Source organism: Rhinopithecus bieti, unplaced genomic scaffold, assembly GCF_001698545.2.
Source record: "Rhinopithecus bieti isolate Rb0 unplaced genomic scaffold, ASM169854v2 scaffold_1017, whole genome shotgun sequence".
Lineage (NCBI taxonomy): Eukaryota > Metazoa > Chordata > Mammalia > Primates > Cercopithecidae > Rhinopithecus > Rhinopithecus bieti.
In genome coordinates this window covers 4,362,177-4,380,175 of record NW_016803657.1, presented here as the reverse complement: position 1 = coordinate 4,380,175, position 17,999 = coordinate 4,362,177, and the positions used below count along the sequence as shown (strand labels likewise).

The 17,999-nt window shown below is 51.7% G+C and overlaps 1 protein-coding gene across 10 annotated transcripts in view; it reads left to right on the top strand.

Annotated features, from left to right (window-relative positions):
* The window catches only part of IQCE (IQ motif containing E), a 52,707-nt gene that overhangs the window by 12,240 nt on the left and 22,468 nt on the right, over window positions 1-17,999 (top strand). For 8 of the 10 annotated variants that reach the window (XM_017894602.1, XM_017894617.1, XM_017894641.1 and 5 more), the window contains 10 exons: window positions 804-932; window positions 1,485-1,619; window positions 2,712-2,782; window positions 7,125-7,238; window positions 7,356-7,406; window positions 11,518-11,588; window positions 12,567-12,639; window positions 12,954-13,003; window positions 15,252-15,415; window positions 16,813-16,868. In XM_017894602.1, coding sequence (XP_017750091.1) covers window positions 804-932; window positions 1,485-1,619; window positions 2,712-2,782; window positions 7,125-7,238; window positions 7,356-7,406; window positions 11,518-11,588; window positions 12,567-12,639; window positions 12,954-13,003; window positions 15,252-15,415; window positions 16,813-16,868 — 914 coding nt within the window. Of the gene's footprint in view, window positions 1-740; window positions 933-1,484; window positions 1,620-2,711; window positions 2,783-7,124; window positions 7,239-7,355; window positions 7,407-11,517; window positions 11,589-12,566; window positions 12,640-12,953; window positions 13,004-15,251; window positions 15,416-16,812; window positions 16,869-17,999 lie in introns of all 10 variants that reach the window. The other 2 variants (XM_017894646.1, XM_017894634.1) reach the window with 2 other exon arrangements.

The window sequence follows — 17,999 nt, the reverse complement described above, 5'->3', positions numbered from 1 at the left end:
CATTTCCCTTACTTTCATACAAAATCAAGAATGCTCTGAAAAAGTATAATTTTTCTCATTTCTTTTAGATATTTTATATATTAAGTTCTAAATATTGCTATGTCACTATGTAACGACATTAAAATTTACAATGTTAAATAAAAGAATACAAAATTATATGTTCACTATGATTGTGGCTATGTAGAAACATATACATATCTCTAAAAATTGGGGGTGAGAAATTAAATACTATAATAAATATTGGTAGAATTCATTTATTTCCCGTTATATTCTTCCCATTACATTCTGTTCTTTTCTCTTTTCTTTTTTTTCTTTCGAGAAAGAAAAGCCTGTTACTCAGGCTGCAATGCAGTAGTGTGATCACAGCTCACTGTAGCCTCGACCTCCTGGGCTCAAGAGATCCTCCTGCCGCAGCCCCCTTGAGTAGCTGGGAGCACAGGTGTGAGCCACCACACTCAGCTAATTTTTAGATTTTTTGTAGAGACAGGGTCTTGTTGTGTTGCCCAGGCTGGTCTTGAATTCCTCGTCTCAAGTGATCCTCCTGCCTTAGCCTCCCAAGGTATTGGTATTACAGGCATGAGCCACCATACCTGGCCCCGCTATACGATTTCTTTATGATAAAAGGTAGAGGAGAGATGCCGGCGTGCAGGTAGAGTAACTGTTGTTGAATTTTGCCGAATGTCTGACCAGAGTCCCCGCCCTCGCGGGTGTTTTGTTTTCCCATTTCTGTCTTTCTGAAGCTCGTGTGTTGAGCTCACGCGTTGCTCTCGGGCACCTCTGAATCCACGTGTTGGCTTTTCTAGAGTCACCTTATCTCTCTAAGCCAAGAAAAGTGGCCTCCTGGAGGTCCCTCAGGACGGCAGGGAGCATGCCTCTGGGCGGCCGAGCGTCCCTGACCCCGCAGAAGCTGTGGCTGGGAACCGCAAAACCAGGTATGTGGTTGCCACACTGGAGGCCCTTCCTGCTTCAGAGAAGAGTTCAAGACATTTCAGGGAGGGCTTTGAGATGGAGTTTTTAATATTCCTTGTTTGAATTACACTGTCTTTAATTTTCTCCAAGACACTGAATAGACACATCGTAGTTTTATGTCATGCACAAACGTGGTTTCGCCAAGTGGCACTTCAGCCTCCCTCGGCCCTGTGTGGTCTCTGCGTGGGAGTGGTGAGTTGGAGCCGGTTCCGGCCGTCTTACCAGAGCCAACTGTTACAGTCTTAGGAGTTTGGTGGGCTGGTCAGTGCCATGCTGGCTACTTGATATTAGACATGGTAGAAATATTTCTACTGTGGAAATAGGCAACTACTGTAATCAGGACTTTATTAATTTATATTTGGGAGCCGGTTATTAACCATTTACCAGCACACCACTGACGGCTGGTGTCTACCAGTGATTAAGCTTTCTTCAATCCAGGAAAGTTGATTAGAAACAAAACCTCCCATTGTGTGTGTTTGTACCTGTCATGTTAAACCCATGCACATTCAAACCAGGAAGTCTGACCCAGGCCCTGAACTCACCCCTCACCTGGGAGCATGCGTGGACCGGCGTCCCCAGCGGCACTCCCGACTGTCTGACAGATGCCCTCAGAGTGAAGAGGCCACATCTCAGGCGCTCTGCCAGCAACGGTGAGCATGCCAATGGTGGCAAGGCTGAGGCCAAGGAAGAACAGGAAGGAAAGGACGGTCCCTGGGCTGGAGGCGTCCTTCGTCAGAGCGGGATTTCAGGCTTCATGTGTGAGCTCCGTCCGTGGGAGGTTTTGGGAGGCCGTGGGAACAGTGACTCACAAAACCCCGCCTGTGCCAGAAGGTAGCTTTCCTTGTGGGTGCAGAGACGTCTTGCCAAGTGTTATTTGTACCTCCCACCCTAAACACAGAGGCCTACTTAAATTTATTCATTGAGTAAATGATATTAGGAACAAATAATAAATAAATAATGATAAAAAGTCCAAGTTGCACCAAAGAGAATCAGCTTGTTGCTGTGTTTATGTTCCTGCCTAGTTTCTCTTTTTTTTTTTTTTTTTTTTTTTTTTTTAGCAATGGGATCTCGCTATGTTGCCCAGGCTGGTCTCAAATTCCTGGACTCAAGTGATCCTCCCACCTTGGCCTCCTAAAGTCCTGGGATTACAGGCGTGAGCCACCGTGCCTGGCCTCTCTCTTTATCCATATGTTTCCCACCTATCCTCCTTAAGGAAGAACAGCTTCCAGGGTGTATTGAAAACCTCCTCACTGTACCCCAGGAATTGATTACCTTCCTGCTTTTACTGGTTAGGAGTTATCTTTTAGGCTGAAATTTAGAGGTTTAATATACTAGGTATCATTAAAACCAAAGTAAACATGACTGTTTTTACATTGGAATGGGTGTTGAGATGCTCTGTGCATTTTTTGTGTTTGGTATTTGTTTGCTTTGCTATTTAAATCTGAACATGTCCCTCCTCCTTCCATGAGTCCCTTTCATCCTTTTACTGTCATTAAACTTGGTCTTCACATCTTTATTTATTTACTTTTTGCTTCATCTCTCTATATCTACCATTTTTGATTTTCTTGCTACTTGGGGAAGTATCATGATCAGGCCAAAAAACATGGAATTATTTTTGCTTTTTTATTTTTTTCTTTTTTAAAAGGAAATGTTATTAACTTCCAGGGTTTCCTTAGAGTATAGCCAATAATTCTTTCTACTTTTTAGATAGTCTTTGAAAAGATTTATCTATCTTTCTCCAGGTCATGTCCCTGGGACTCCTGTCTACAGAGAGAAAGAAGACATGTATGACGAGATTATTGAGTTAAAGAAGGTAGTATTTCGGTTTGTTCTCCATTGATTTGAAACAGTGAAAGCTTCCTATAACAATCTATTAGAACATCAGAGCCTGTGCTGGGAGGTGCCCAGATGAGAAGAGCAGGAGCGTTGGGGTTGAACCTGAGTTTGAGCCATGGCGTAGTACCCTAGGAGTTGGTGTGTCTGGTTAAAGGCCGTAGCACCAGCACGTAAAAGGCAGCAGAGCTCATGTTCCGTCCGTGTTCTCCTTCTCCAGCGTGATGGGGAAGACTGGATGAGGACTAGATAAGCTTCAGAGTCCCCTTGTGTCCTGAGATTGGGTACTGTGATAAGGTCACTGGTAGAGTTATCAGTAACCTTCCATGTATGCCATGCTTTATGTTATCAAGACATCTCACATGCCCTATCTCAGTTGCCCTCTATAGAAGTTCTGTGGGACAGGCAGGGCCACTTGTTACAACCACCATCTGCTGATGGACTTGAGACTCAGCGACGTTAGTAGTCTGTCCGAGGTCAACCAGTAGCAGAAGCAAGATTCAAGGTCACCTGCCTCCCAAGGCCAAGACTCTATATTACCCCATGGCCCCTCCCATTCATGAAAGCATGCACTGCATTGAGCTAGATCATCATTGTCACTGCCACCAGCACCGTTATACCATCCCGCTGGCTCTCAATATCCGTACATGTTTGCCCTGGAGAAGTCATCTGTGTTCATTTCCTTCCATAATTTTAGTCTGTTTATAGACCTACTGTCTCCACCAGTTGATGTGTGTCTGAGTCACTGCGTTCAGCTGGGGCACCAGAGGGCAATAGGGCATTGGCAGCCTCACCCCCAGAGCACGGAAGAGGATCGGGAAGCCGTTTCCCCTGGCGAGCTGGGAAGAAACTGGGGAACCTGGAGTAGGCCGTTGTACAAAAGACAGCACCTTCTCTGTTGGCCGTAGAGAACAGTCAGACTTGAGGCTGTGTGAGAACACTCTTGCCACGAGAGCTGTCTGACTGGCCGTGCCGCTGAGGAGCAGGTGCGTGTCCTGGCCTTGGAGACTCTGAGCACAGGCAGCGGCTGCGTGTTGGGGATGTCACGGACGTGATCCTCATTCTGGTTGGAATGAGCTGAATGAACTCGGTGTGGACTGGGGGGTTATCTCGTTTGGGATTTTCTCAGCCTCTTGAATCTGTAGGTTTGTCTTTTGTCAGATCTGGGACATTTTCAGCCATCGAGTCTTGAGTTGTTTTCTCAGCCTTGCCCTCTTTGGTTACAGCTGCTCAGGTCCCTGGTCTCTGTTCAGTGTTTTCCCCTCCGTCTTCCTTCATGAAGATTGGGTAGCTTCGTTGTTCGGCCCTCCAGCTCACAGATGCTTTCCGCTGGCCTCTGCATCCTGCCGTTGAGCCTGTTGTTGGGTGTAACCTTACTGTCTCTGTTCAGTTCTGAAATCTCCATGCGGCCCCTTCTGTCTTGGTCTTCGCTGAGACGCCCGCCCTGCCTCTTCACTTGTTTCAAGCGTGTTTGTCGTCGGTCACTGGCGCATCTTTGTGGTGGCTGCTGTAAGTCTGCGGCGGGATTCTAATGTCCAGGCCATCTCAGTGTTGACGTTGTAGCTTGTTTTTCTTCATTCAGGTTGAGCTATTCTTGGTTCTTAGTATAAAAGTGATTTCCTTGAAACCAGGACGCTCGGAGTGTTTCGTCGCGAGACTCGGACTCTTGCTCAATCCTGTGCTGTGGCAGGCCTCCTCTCACGCTGCCCTGTGGGTTAAGGGGGCACCGCCTCACTACCACCCGCGAGGGTGGAGGTCCAGTTCCCACTCAGCCATCATCAGCACCTGCTCCGGGACGGGCTCCTCATTCCCGCTGGGCAGGGCGAGAGTCTGGGCCCCTCACTCAGCCTCTGCTGCCGCCGCCCTAGCTGGGAGGGAAGGGCCACCTGTACTGCTTCCGCTCAGCCTTCGCCGATGTAGGGGTGGCCTTGCTGCCGCCAGGCGATGGTGGTCCCAACTCTGCACGGCCTCCTCTGGAGCCCCACCAGTGCCGGAGGGGAGGGGCCTGGGTGCAGCCGGACAAGGGTGAGTGTCCGGGCTCCCCACGTAGCCTGTGCTGTGGGGAGGACTGGCGTTTTCTGTGGTCTGCCTAGGGTAGAGCGGTTCCTGCCTGTCAGTTGCTGCCTTGTTGGTCTGTTCCTTTCTTTGTCTTCTAGCTGGAGAGAAGAGGCTTTGCGTGGGCTTTTATTGTCTGCACCCATTGGCGTTTTTAGGCTGTTGGCTTCTCCAGCATCCAGCCCAGATGAGGCAGAAAGAAAACTGAAGGAGCTCCCTGCCATGTCGATCGCTGGCCCCCCAAGTCCCGGCCCGTCTGCCGCCTCCACCTTTCCAGTCTTAGGTTGCATTACACATGGAGCGCAGGTGTTGAGTGGAACTGACAGGAGGAATTGGGAGGGGTGAATCTAGGTCACGCTCCTGGAAGCAGCAGTCCCATTACTAAAGCTCCCATCTTCCTCCATGGCTGGGCCTTCGCTCATTGACTCCACAAGCTGAGTACCGGCTTGCCATCATGCCTCCTGAATCTGTGGGTTTGTCTGCAGCGATCTTGCCAGCTGTGGATGTGGCTGAAGTGCCGAGCCACCCCCACGGGGTGCGCATTCCAGATTGTCTTTTGCTCAGAGGTCCAGTCTCTGGAACGCCACAGTCTTTTGCAAGAAGGCCGTGTGGGAGGATGGCTGGCGGTTACATGCAGGCTGACGCTGGGAGTTGGTGAGCTGTGGCACAGCCCAGCCTACATGCTGTTTCTTTCCTGGACTTTATCTACCACGAAAATAGTAGGAAGAACATAATTTCAACGTATAGGATAGTTGTAGAGATTGAATAAACTTAGTTTTGTAAGAAATCGACTACACAGTGTTTTTTTTTTTTTTTTTGAGACAGAGTCTCACTCTCATCTAGGCTGGAGTGCGGTGGCGCAGTCTTGGCTCACTGTACCCTCCCTGTCCCAGGTTCAAGCGATTCTCCTGCCTCAGCCTCCCTAGTAGCTGGGATTACAGGCACCTGCCACCACGCCCAGCTAATTTTTTATATTTTTTGTAGAGATGGGGTTTCACCATGCTGGCCAGGCTGGTCTCAAACTCCTGACCTCGTGATACACCCGCCTCGGCCTCTTAAAGTGCTGGGATTACAGGGGTGAGCCACCGCACCGGGCCCCAACTACACAGTCTTTTTTGTCCCCCATCAGGTCACCACAAGTTGGTAAAGAATTTGTCAAGGCCGGGCGCGGTGGCTCAAGCCTGTAATCCCAGCACTTTGGGAGGCCGAGACGGGCGGATCACGAGGTCAGGAGATAGAGACCATCCTGGCTAACACGGTGAAACCCCATCTCTACTAAAAACTACAAAAAACTAGCCGGGCGAGGTGGCGGCGCCTGTAATCCCAGCTACCCGGGAGGCTGAGGCAGGAGAATGGCGTGAACCCGGGAGGCGGAGCTTGCAGTGAGCTGAGATCCGGCCACAGCACTCCAGGCCTGGGTGACAGAGCGAGAATCCGTCTCAAAAAAAAAAAAAAAAAAAAAAAAAATTTTCCCAAAAAAAAAAATTGGGAAAAACTGCCTTCCGCCTGAGCTGTAGCTGAGGATAAGCATTTGAAATGCATATTAGCCTTGGATGAGTTTTATTGATAAAAACGTAAACAAAACGGACTTTCTTGTGTGGTCATGGGAGAGAATGCATGGTGGGTCACCGTCCAGCCCCAGTGTTGGCGGCATTCCTTTCCCGTGTACTCCGTGGGACAGGGTTTCTCAGCACGGGTGCCGTTGATATCTTGGGTGGGACAGTTCTTCTCTGTGGGGGCTTCCTGCCCATCCAGCTTTCCCCGTCCCCACCCACTAAATGCCAGGCGTGCCCTCCGGTGCCCTCACGTGACATCCAGATCTCCCCCCACCCACCATACACCGTGCCAGGCAGCTTTCCAAATCTCCCAGCTCAGTGCTTCCCTGGGCCTGTGTGCGGTGTGGTGTGCATGGCTGTGTGCGGTGTATGTGTAGTGGTGTGTGCGTGGCAGTGTACGCAGGGACGTGTGTGTGGCATGTGCGCAGTGGCGTGTGCGGAGCTGTGCGTGGGGGACCTGTGTGCGGCGTGTGCATGGTGTGGTGTGCTTGGCTGCGCAGGGACGTGTGTGCGGCATGTGCTTGGCTGCCCGGGGACATGTGTGCGGTGTGTGTGCAGCAGTGTATGCTTGGCTGTGCGTGCGAGGACGTCTGTGCAGCATGTGCGCAGCAGCGTGTGCTTGGCTGTGCATGTGAGGACATGTGTGCGGCTTGTGTGCGGCGTGTGCGCAGCAGTGTGTGGATGGCTCTGCATGGCCCTTCTTTTCTTCAGTCATTGCACGTGCAGAAGAGCGATGTGGACCTGATGAGAACGAAGCTCCGGCGCCTGGAGGAGGAAAACAGCAGGAAGGACCGGCAGATAGAGCAGCTCCTTGATCCCAGCCGCGTAAGCTCCTGGCGCTTCAGGGACGGGGCACGGGGAAGGTCCTCGGGGCATCTGCCAGCCAGCCCTGCTGGGGGCTACACGGAAGGCCGTCTTCATGTCTCAATCTGCTTACCACAGGGCACAGATTTTGTTCGGACTCTGGCAGAGAAAAGGCCCGATGCCAGTTGGGTGAGTATGGGCTGTGCAGGACAGAGCCTTTCCCCATACGCTAGTTATGGGGGACAGCTACAGCGGGGACGCCTTTCCCTGCAGCACCCACTCATGAAGAGTAGCAGGCGGGGGGCGACTGCGGACCCCCAAACCCTTCTCCACTGACACCTGGGGATGCCACGGGGAGGGGGTCAGCAGGCTCACCACAGAGGCCAAGCAAGACACTGTAGGAAAAACCCGTCACAATGGGCAACTTCTCCCTCACACCTGAGAAAATACATTAAGCTCAACAAGTGCTCCCAGCACTTTGGGAGGCTGAGGCAGGTGGATCACTTGAGGTCAGGAGTTCAAGACCAGCCTGGCCAACGTGGTAAAACCCTGTCTCTACTAAAAATACAAAAAAGTTAGCCGGGTATGGCAGCCTGCTCCTGTAGTCCTGGCTACTCAGAAGGCTGAGGCACGAGAATCGCTTGAACCTGTATGGCAGAGGTTGCAGTGAGCTGAGATGTTGCCACTGCCCTCCAGCCTGGGCGACAAAAAAAAAAAAAAAAACAAGTGCTACAGATGTAAATCAGGGAGCCAGGGCAGCGATAAAGTCCTTCAGATAGATCCAGACCCCCCAGATACTATATGACGATATGTAAGAAGTTGAATGAAATGGAAGGAGGGAAGACGTTGCCTTTCGGTGTGGTAATGCCGTGGTGATCAAGTGTAGGTAGCACAGTACACCTCCTAGGAGTCAAGGAAGTACTTTTCTAAAGCGGGAAATGCTGGAAGAAAACTGAAAGGGATACGATTTTGAGATTCTTGAACACAAATAATAAAATAACATGAACAATGTGATTAATAGATTTGATCATGTAAAATTAGAAGTGACGGAATCAAAACCCATGGGACTAGGAGCACCGAGATCACTGTCATGGGGGAGGGGAAGGATATTATGGATCAAAACAGCAAAGTTTTCTGTTCAGAATATACAAAAAACCATACATCTCTAAAGAAAAAAGCCGTCTCCTCTGAACTATGTCACAGATACAGAATGTAGAACGACTTATAATCATTACGTGTTTAAAGTAGATGGTGAGAGCCTGGTTCTGCACCTGGGATGGCACAAAGTAAATCCTTAACAAATGCCTGTAAGTAGCGGGTACTTTCGTAAGGAAAGGGCTCCATATTTTTGTTGTTCTGGTGCTCTGTGTGTGTGTCTGTGGGGTTTTTCTTGTTTTTTTTTTCTTGAGACAGGGACTCACTCTGTTGCCCAGGCTGGCATGCAGTGGCAGGATCATGGCTCACTGTAGCATTCAGCTCAGGTGATCCCTGGCTCAGGGGATGCTCCCACCTCAACCTCCTGAGTACCCGGGACCACAGGCACGCACCATCACACCCAGCTAATTTTCTTTTAGTTTTGGTAAGATGGGGTCTCACGAAGTTGCCCAGGCTCATGCGATCCTTCTGCTTCGGCCTCCTAAAGTGTTGGGATTACAGGCCTCAGCCACTGCACCTGGCTAACGTTAATTTAAACTAGGAATTCTAGATCCTAGGGTATATGCAGTATTCATTATCATATGGCAAATTGTCCACCAGAGTGGCTGCGCCCTACCACATCTACTTGTCATCACCTGCCTTCAGGAAACATTTGCAGATGTGCCTGAGGAGACCTGGCCAAGGATTTCGATTATAGGATTGACCAGAATTACAAAAATGGGCTACAACTGAAGTATGTGTCAGTAGGCTACAGTGACAGGTTTTAGAGGATAGCCAAAAAAAAAAAAAAAAAAAAAAAGATTTTAAAAGGGTCTATTGGCCGGGCGCAGTGCTTCATGCCTATAATCCCAGCACTTTGGGAGGCTGAGGCGGGTGGATCACCCGAAGTCAGGAGTTTGAAACCAGCCTGGCCAACATGGTGAAGCCCTGTGTGTACTAAAAATACAAAAAATTAGCTGGGTGTGGTGACGCACCTGTAATCCCAGCTACTCAGGAGGCTGAGGCAGGAGAATCGCTTGAACCCAGGAGGCGGAGGTTGCAGAGAGCCGAGATCGTACCCCTGCACTCCAGCCTGGGCTACAAGAGTGAGACTCTGTCTCAAAAAGCAAAAAGTGTCTATCAGTAGGAGAGACTGGATAGAGAGACTGTGGGAAATAGTGTGGATTCACGGGCGCCAGCAGGGACAGAGCACCAGGAGGATTTGTTGAATGTCAGGAGAAAAAAAAAAAGATTCAGAGGGATGCATGTGACAGAGCCCCGTTTCTGTGAGAACAGAGGGCCTGACTTCCCGAGTGCACACACACAGCCATGCACAGAACCAGGTGCAGAGGGGCATGCAAGCGGAAACAGGATTCGGTTGGCCGAAGAGGGGAGTGGCCAGGTCAGAGTATTTTAGTCTCTATAACGTCTTCATTTTTGTTTTGTTTTGTTTTTGAGACGGAGTCTTGCTCTATTGGAGTGCAGTGGCGCGATCTCGGCTCACTGCAAGCTCCGCCTCCCAGGTTCACGCCATTCTGCCTCAGCCTTCCTAGTAGCTGGGACTACAGGCGCCCACCACCGCACCCGGCTAATTTTTTGTATTTTTAGTAGAGATGGGGTTTCACTGTGTTAGCCAGGATGGTCTCAATCTCTCGACCTTGTGATCCGCCCGTCTCGGCCTCCCGAAGTGCTGGGATTACAGGCGTGAGTCACTGCACCCAATCCTGTAACATCTTCATTTTTTAAGGAAAATGTATTCATATATGACTTAACATAATTTATTTGTTTGTTTATTTATTTATTTTGAGACTGAGTCTGGCTCTGTCGCCCAGGCTGGAGTGCAGTGGTCAGATCTCGGCTCACTGCAACCTCCACCTCCCGTGTTCAAGCAATTCTTCTGCCTCAGCCTCCTGAGTAGCTGGGATTACAGGCATCTACCACCATGCCCGGCTAATTTTTGTATTTTTAGTAGAGATGGGTTTTCACCATGTTGACCAGGCTGGTCTTAAACTCCTAACCTCAGGCGATTCACCTGCCTTGGCCTCCCAAAGTGCTGGGATTACAGGCGTGAGCCACTGCACCCAGCCAACTAACATAATTTAAAATGACTTTAAAATCCAATGTAGCCGGGCGCGGTGGCTCAAGCCTGTAATCCCAGCACTTTGGGAGGCCGAGACGGGCAGATCACAAGGTCAGGAGATCGAGACCATCCTGGCTAACACTGTGAAACCCCGTCTCTACTAAAAAATACAAAAAACTAGCCGGGCGAGGTGGCGGGCGCCTGTAGTCCCAGCTACTCGGGAGGCTGAGGCAGGAGAATGGCGTGAACCCGGGAGGCGGAGCTTGCAGTGAGCTGAGATCCGGCCACTGCACTCCAGCCTGGGCGACAGAGCAAGACTCCGTCTCAAAAAAAAAAAAAAAAAAAAAAAAACAAGAAAAAAAATAAAATCCAATGTAAAAGTTGTCTGTTCAAGCCTGGTGTGGTGACTTACACACATAGTCCTAGTACTTTGGGAGGTCAAAAGCAGGCAGATTGCTTGAGCCCAGGAGTTGCAGCATAGTGAAACCTCATCTCTACTTAAAAGTTGTCTATTTAGAAGAAAAGAATGTTCTTTAAAGAATATAAGAATGTTATCTCCTCCAAGCAAGACATTCACAGAAAAGGAGGTGAGGAGGCCTCTGGAGCTGTTCTCCCTTCCCCAGATGGAGGAGAGTGCTCCTCGGGCCCCTGCGGCTGCGCTGTCTCCCAGCCCCACTCGCTGCCCTGTGGAGACTGAACTGGGTGACGCTAGGGGCTTCGAGTCTGTGGTTTCTCCAGCTGGTGATGGGGCTGCTTCCTTTATTTAATATAATCAAGGGAGCACCCTGCTCTGTCCCCAAAGTGTGTGGTGTGCTTGGGGAAGGACTGCCAGTCGGTCAGTGTGCCCACGATGGCTGCCACCTCCTCCTGCTCCAGCCGGTGTCACACCCCTGCCATTCACCCAGCTTTACTCAGGGAGAGGACAGTGGGGCCCTCCCTCTTCCCTGGGCCTGTAGTCTAAAAGAGAGGACAGTGCTGGAGGGAGGAAGGACAGTGAGGTGTGTAGGTGCTCTGGGAGGAGGGGACAGTCACGTCTACTGAGGGAGAGTGGGGGTGGCCTGCCTGATGGGCATGTTCCCCGGGCAGGTCATTAATGGGCTGAAGCAGAGGATCTTGAAGCTGGAGCAGCAGTGCAAGGAGAAGGATGGCACCATCAGGTAGGTGCAGGGCCTGCATCCTCTCCCCTGCCTCCTGCCCCCGTGTTCTGCTCGCTCAGACTCCTGCCTTTGTTCCTCCCCAACCCCTGTCCTGTGTCCTTACTCCCACCCCAAGGCCGAAGGTAAATATTAGCTGCCTCTTTTTAATTTTTTTTATTGTCTTTGTTCCCTCTAAATATTTCCCTTCAACAACTTCTTGTATTTAAGAAATACTTTCTCTCTGCTTGCTCTGTGGACCCCTGTATCTTTCCAGGATGAGGTTTCTGTGCCTCAGTCCTGCGCCGTCCTTGTGCTGTTTTTGGTGTGGCTACTCGCATTTCTTTACCTGCCTTTCAAGTGTGAAGGGAAAGTCTTTCTGGGCCGTGTTTTGGTTTCTTTAAGAGAAACTGAGGCCACACGTCCATTGCCTCATGTCTCCTGTTCATACGATAGTTCCCACCTCGTGTCCTGCCCAATTTTGTCAACTTAAGTTTGCAGATTTCTTCTTGTTTCAGTGCAGAACCTCCATGACCTTACTTTAGTTTCTCTATCAGTGTCTCTATTTAAAGTCTACTCTCTGTTGAGAGTGAGGGGACAGCCTGACAGTGCCAGGGAAAAGGTGATTCTCTCTTCCTTACAAAACCAACCCCTCAAAGATGGCTTGTCCTCTCTAAGCTCCGAAGTCTTTCCTCACCATTAATCTAGTCTTTTAAAGACAGCATCTCGGAGAAGAATATCTCTAGGGAAGCTGTGTATTCACTTTGGGAAGCAGCTGGTCTACACAGGATGCTCTCCAGTGTGAGGAATTCTCCCATCAGGCTCGAAACAAGTCCCTTGTTCAAGACACAAGCTGAGTGAAGGCCCATTCAGGCTTTTCCCTCCCATCCCGGGTCTCTTCCAAAGCCTCTCCTCTTCCGAATGTTCTGGGAAACTCTTCCTCTTGCTCTGTCCCCTGGGAACACTGGCACGGCCCTGTTAACACTGAACTTGGGTTTTCAGCAAACTCCAGGCTGATATGAAGACCACCAACTTGGAAGAGATGCGGATCGCCATGGAGACATACTACGAGGAGGTGCACTGTGCTGGGTGGTGGGGCGGAGGGCGGGCACCGTGCTGGGCGGCGGGGCGGAGGGCCGGCACCGAGTTGGGGGCACCAAGTGGGAGGGGACCGGCGCTGGCCCCAGGTGGTGGATCGAGCCCAGGTGGCCCAGAGCTGTGCTCCTGGAGCCTGCTCCTGCTCCAAGCCCAACGGAAAGATGAAGTGCGACCACTTAGTTTTCGCTTCCGGCTGTAGGCAGTGTTCAGGACTGTGATGTCAGTCTTTTCAGAGAAGGTCTTCTCCATGCTAGCCTTGTGTTTTCATGCATTTCAATTTGGTATTTACAGGTGCATCGTCTCCAGACCCTCTTGGCAAGTTCTGAAACCACCGGAAAGAAGTATGATGGCCGTTTGTGAGCTGCGTTTTGTGTGTTGCCTTCTCGTTGTGGAAGCTCCTCTGAGAGCGTGTGGCTGTCACGTGGGTGCAGCATACACTGCCCTTAGCTTGGCGGCGGTGCCAACACCGCACCTGTTCTGTTCAGGGTTAGAGTTGATACGTTTCCATTTGCAGTGTTCAAACTCCTCATAGTGACCACATGTTGACGGCCCACACTTGTTCAGTGCTGCCCGTGTTCATTCTAGATTCTACATCCTGCCTTCCAGCTTAGAGCTAGAAAGTGCTGTTTCAAAGCAGATCCACCTTTTTAGGAAGACATTGCATACAAGGACAAGTTTACTTTGCCACCTAATGTTTTCCTAAATAAGTTTATCAGGAGAAACACTGAGGTTCCCCTTGTCTGGTAGATCTCCCATATCCCTTTCCCAGCGAATGCAGCACCCGGCTGCCATCCGCGTCTGGGTGGCTGATCCCTGGCAGTGGCTTTGGCCGTGTCACTGGCCTCTGCAGCAGCTTGCTGACGTCACGGACTGCTTTCCTTTTTCTTTTTTTCTTTTTTTTTTGAGACGGAGTCTCGCTCTGTGGCCCAGGCTGGAGTGTAGTGGCCGGATCTCAGCTCGCTGCAAGCTCCGCCTCCCGGGTTTATGCCATTCTCCTGCCTCAGCCTCCCGAGTAGCTGGGACTACAGGTGCCGCCACCTCGCCCGGCTAGTTTTTTGTATTTTTTTTAGTAGAGATGGGGTTTCACCATGTTAGCCAGGATGATCTTGATCTCCTGACCTCGTGATCCGCCCGTCTCAGCCTCCCAAAGTGCTGGGATTACAGGCTTGAGCCACCGCGCCCAGCCTGCTTTCCTTTTTCTTTACCCCTCATCCTTAAAACTGGTTGGAAAACTTTTTCTGTAAAGGGCCAGATACTAACTACAATTGATTCTCATTATTCAGTTACAAAGTGTCTGTAGGTTTTCGTAGTGCAGTGGTTATCACGTCCGCCTTTCAGAGTTATAAAGTCTCCATGAACATGGAATGAGCAAATACTAAACCACTGCTCCTAGGGGAGGTACGGGGCTCCTGCGAACTTCTGCTCACAATATTTTTTTTTTTTTTTGGAAAATGTCGCCCAAGTTGGAGTGCAGTGACGCGATCTCAGCTCACTGCAACCTCCGTCTCCTGGGTTCAAGTGATTATCTTGCCTCAGGCTCCCGAGTAGCTGGGACTGTACAGGCATGTGCCACCACGCCCGGATAATTTTTGTATTTTTAGTAGAAACAGGGTTTTACTATATTGGCCATCAGGCTGGTCTCGAACTCCTGACCTCAGGTGATCCGCCTGCCTCGGCCTCCCAGAGTGCTGGGATTACGGGCGTGAGCCACCGCGCCCAGCCTGGTCGCAACATTTTTATCAGCCAGTCAAAGTATAACCTGGCTAATGTGTATCTGTTTAAAGACACCCTATTTAATAGTGATTGTGGATTAATTTTCATCAAACTCACGGCTGGCCTGAACGAGGCTTCTTGCACACACATAAGCGTCTCCACAGGGGCCCACACAGCCTTCCTGAGCTTAGAGGCACTGGACAGCACTCAGACTGCAGTCCAGCCCACTCCAGGCAGCATCACCAGCAAACAGCACAGAAACGTGCGAGCCACAGCACCAGGCAGGCCGCAGAAAGCACACTTGTTTTCACATGAGTTGAGGTGAGGAGCGGAGCATCACCTGGTTCAGCCCGAGCTGGGAACGTGCGCACCAGCGACTGGCATTTTTCATCACCTGTGCACGTGTGAGAATTCCCACACAACCCCCGTGCGTATTGATTTTGGGCTGACAGATCCATTTTAGCAGCAAGCACATTTGCAATTATGGGATCTGCAGACAATGAGGATCGACTATACTTTAGACCTTGTGGGCTACGAGGTGAAATCTGAGCTGTTCTGCAGGCACCTGGTGGAACAAGATACATTTCCACAACCCTTCTAGTGATGGCATGGAAAATACAGTACTGTTGCTTGAGTACGATATTTTGTTACGCAGGTTTACCTTGCATAAGGATGGGGTTCCATTTTGGGTGCTAACGTTTTGCTTATTTAAGGTTCAAAGTTATTACTGCCTATTTGATTTCAAATACTCACCTGCAAAAGCCACTCTGAGCTCATGACCAACAGGGCAAGCTGTGATTCACCTGCCCCTCGTTTCAAGCATGTGTGAAACCAGCTTAGCAATGCAAACCTCAGCCCACGATTTGGTTGTTCCAGGCCCCTGGGGGAGAAGAAGACGGGCACCAAAAGGCAGAAGAAGATGGGCAGTGCCCTCCTGAGCTTGTCCCGGAGCGTCCAGGAGCTCACGGAGGAGAACCAGAGCCTGAAGGAGGACCTGGACCGCGTGCTGAGCACCTCCCCCACCATCTCCAAGACACAGGGTACCTTCCTGAAAGCCACTGCAGGAGGGAGGCCAGGGAAGGGCGGGGCATGGCCACTGGACAGGCACCACGAGGGCAGATGTGAACCCTTGAGCGACGCCAATTCCCACGTGCGCCAGCACCTGCCACGGGCCATGCGGTGTCCGGGGGATGGAGCCGCGAACGGATGCTTACAGACACCCCTCGAGGAGACAGTGCTGTGGGAGGGAGGGAGGAGCTGGTTCACATGCGTGACAGGTGTGTCAGGTGGCCGTGCCGTGAACGAGGGGAGGAGGACACGTTTTGGGGTGAGGCAGGTGGTGTGTGCAGCAGCAAGCAGGGTTGACAGGAAGGTGCCCCCAAGACAGTGACAGCTGAGCGGGACCCAGAAGGAGCGAGACAGCCATGAAGACGGCAGCAGGGGTGGGACAGGCTGGGCAGGGCTGAGTGCCTGGGAGACACGTGGAGTGTGTTCCCTGAGGCCCAGTGGGGCGGGGCGGGGCAGGGTGCCATGGGAGCCTTAAGGGTGCCGTGGGAGTGTTAGGCAGAGGGTGGAGGGGGCCGTGCTGCTTCCCGAGGACCCCTGGCTTCTGTGCAGAGACAGGGATGGTGGCAGATAGAGGCTTCTGCACTCGTCTAGTCGGGCTGCTGGTGGCCTGGATGGGGGGAGCAGTGGGTGTGGTGAAAGGTGGTCAGGGTCTGGTTGCATCTTGTAGCCAGAGCTTAGGGAAACTGCAGAGAGGGTGTAGGCTCTGAGAGGGAGCAGCCAGGCTCCAAGGCTTTTCGTCCCAGCAACTGAAAAGACAGAGTTGCTGTTTCCTGAGATGGGGAAGGTAGAGGAGCAGGTCTGGGGAAGAGCCACGGGAGGTCTGAGTGTGTGGCAGTGTGGGCCAGGCAGTGGCTGTGTGGGGGTGCGGGGCAGAGGCCTGGTCTGGAGAGCGAAGCATGCGGGTCACCAGCACTCAGGTGGATCGAGTGAGCTCACCCTGAGTGAGAGGAACCTGGTGGTGTATGGTGGGGCGGGGGCAGCCAGCAAGGCAGAGGGGAGGAGTGACCAGCGAGGGACTGTGCATGCCAGGAAGGGGACAGGCTGAGAACCGATTATTGGATTTGGCAGAATGACAGTCATCAGAGATCTTGATGAGAACTGTCTTAATGGCCTGGCCAGGTGGAATCGGGAAAGCATGTCACCCTGAGATGCTTGGAGGCCATTAATACAGACATCTCTGCACGGTCCAAGCGACAGAGACTGGGCCTGTGCTGGCGAAACCCCCAGGGGGCCGGGACCTGTCAGTGTGGCTCTGCAGCCCCGCAGGCTGCTCCGGCTGCGGGAGAGGAGCCTCAGGCCGTACCCGAGAAGGGTGGCCCTGCTGGCAGTGCTCGCCAGGAGCCGTTTGAAACCACACTGCTTCCCTCAGGTTATGTGGAATGGAGCAAGCCCCGGCTGCTGAGACGCATTGTGGAGCTGGAGAAGGTGAGCCGGCGTCTCAGGGCCACTGTCCTTGAGGACCAGGGGCCTCATGCTGTGGGGATGGGCTCACGGGGTGTGGAAGGTGGCGCTGAGCATGGCACTGGCTGTCCGCCAGGCAGCACCACACACAGACCACAAGGAGACTTCTTCCAGGTGTAGACAACGCTGAAGGCAGCTCTCACGCCCCTCGCTGGGCTGTGAGCTTCTGTGCGTGGCCGCAGGCAGACGCGCTTCGCACTGGAGCCCCTCACGGTCCAGCCCCCCTGTGCAGGCTGTGGGCTGTGCCCTGCCCGTCGACGACCAGGCGCTGCCTCCACCACTCAAGTTGTGTTGGAATCCACAGGGAGCTGTTGACCCAACTCCTGGTCAGCCAGAAATACTGGGAAGTGAACGTTTCCCCACATCCCCTACGCGACTTTGCAAAGTAGGAATTAGGCAGATTCTATTGGAATTGGACCTGTGTTTGGGGTTGTGTTTTTTAAGATGGAGTCTCACTCTGTCCCCAGGCTGGAGTGCGTGCAGTGGTGCAATCTCAGCTCACTGCAAGCTCCGCCTCCCAGGTTCAAGTGATTCTCCTGCCTCAGCCTCCCCAGTAGCTGGGACTACAGGTGCCTGCCACCATGCCCGGCTAATTTTTTGTATTTTTAGTAGAGACAGGGTTTCACTATGTTAGCCAGGATGGTCTCAATCTCCTGACCTCGTAATCCACCCGCTTTGGCCTCCTGAAATGCTGGGATTACAGGCATGAGCCACCGAGCCTGCATGGTTTTTTCTTTTTTTCTTTTTTTTTTTCTGAGATGGAGTCTCACTCTGTCGCCCAGGCTGGAGTGCAGTGGCGTAATCTCGACTCACTGCAACTTCTGCCTCCTGGGTTCAGGCAGTTCTCCTGCCTCAGCCTCCCCAGTAGCTGGGATTACAGGTTACCACCACTATGCCCAGCTAATTTTTGTATTTTTAGTAGACATGAGGTTTCACCATGTTGGCCAGACTGGTCTCAAACTCCTGACCTCAAGTAATCTGCCCACCTTGGCCTTTCAAAGTGCTGGGATTAATCCCAGCACTTTGGGAGGCCGAGACGGGCGGATCACGAGGTCAGGAGATCGAGACCATCCTGGCTAACACTGTGAAANCCCG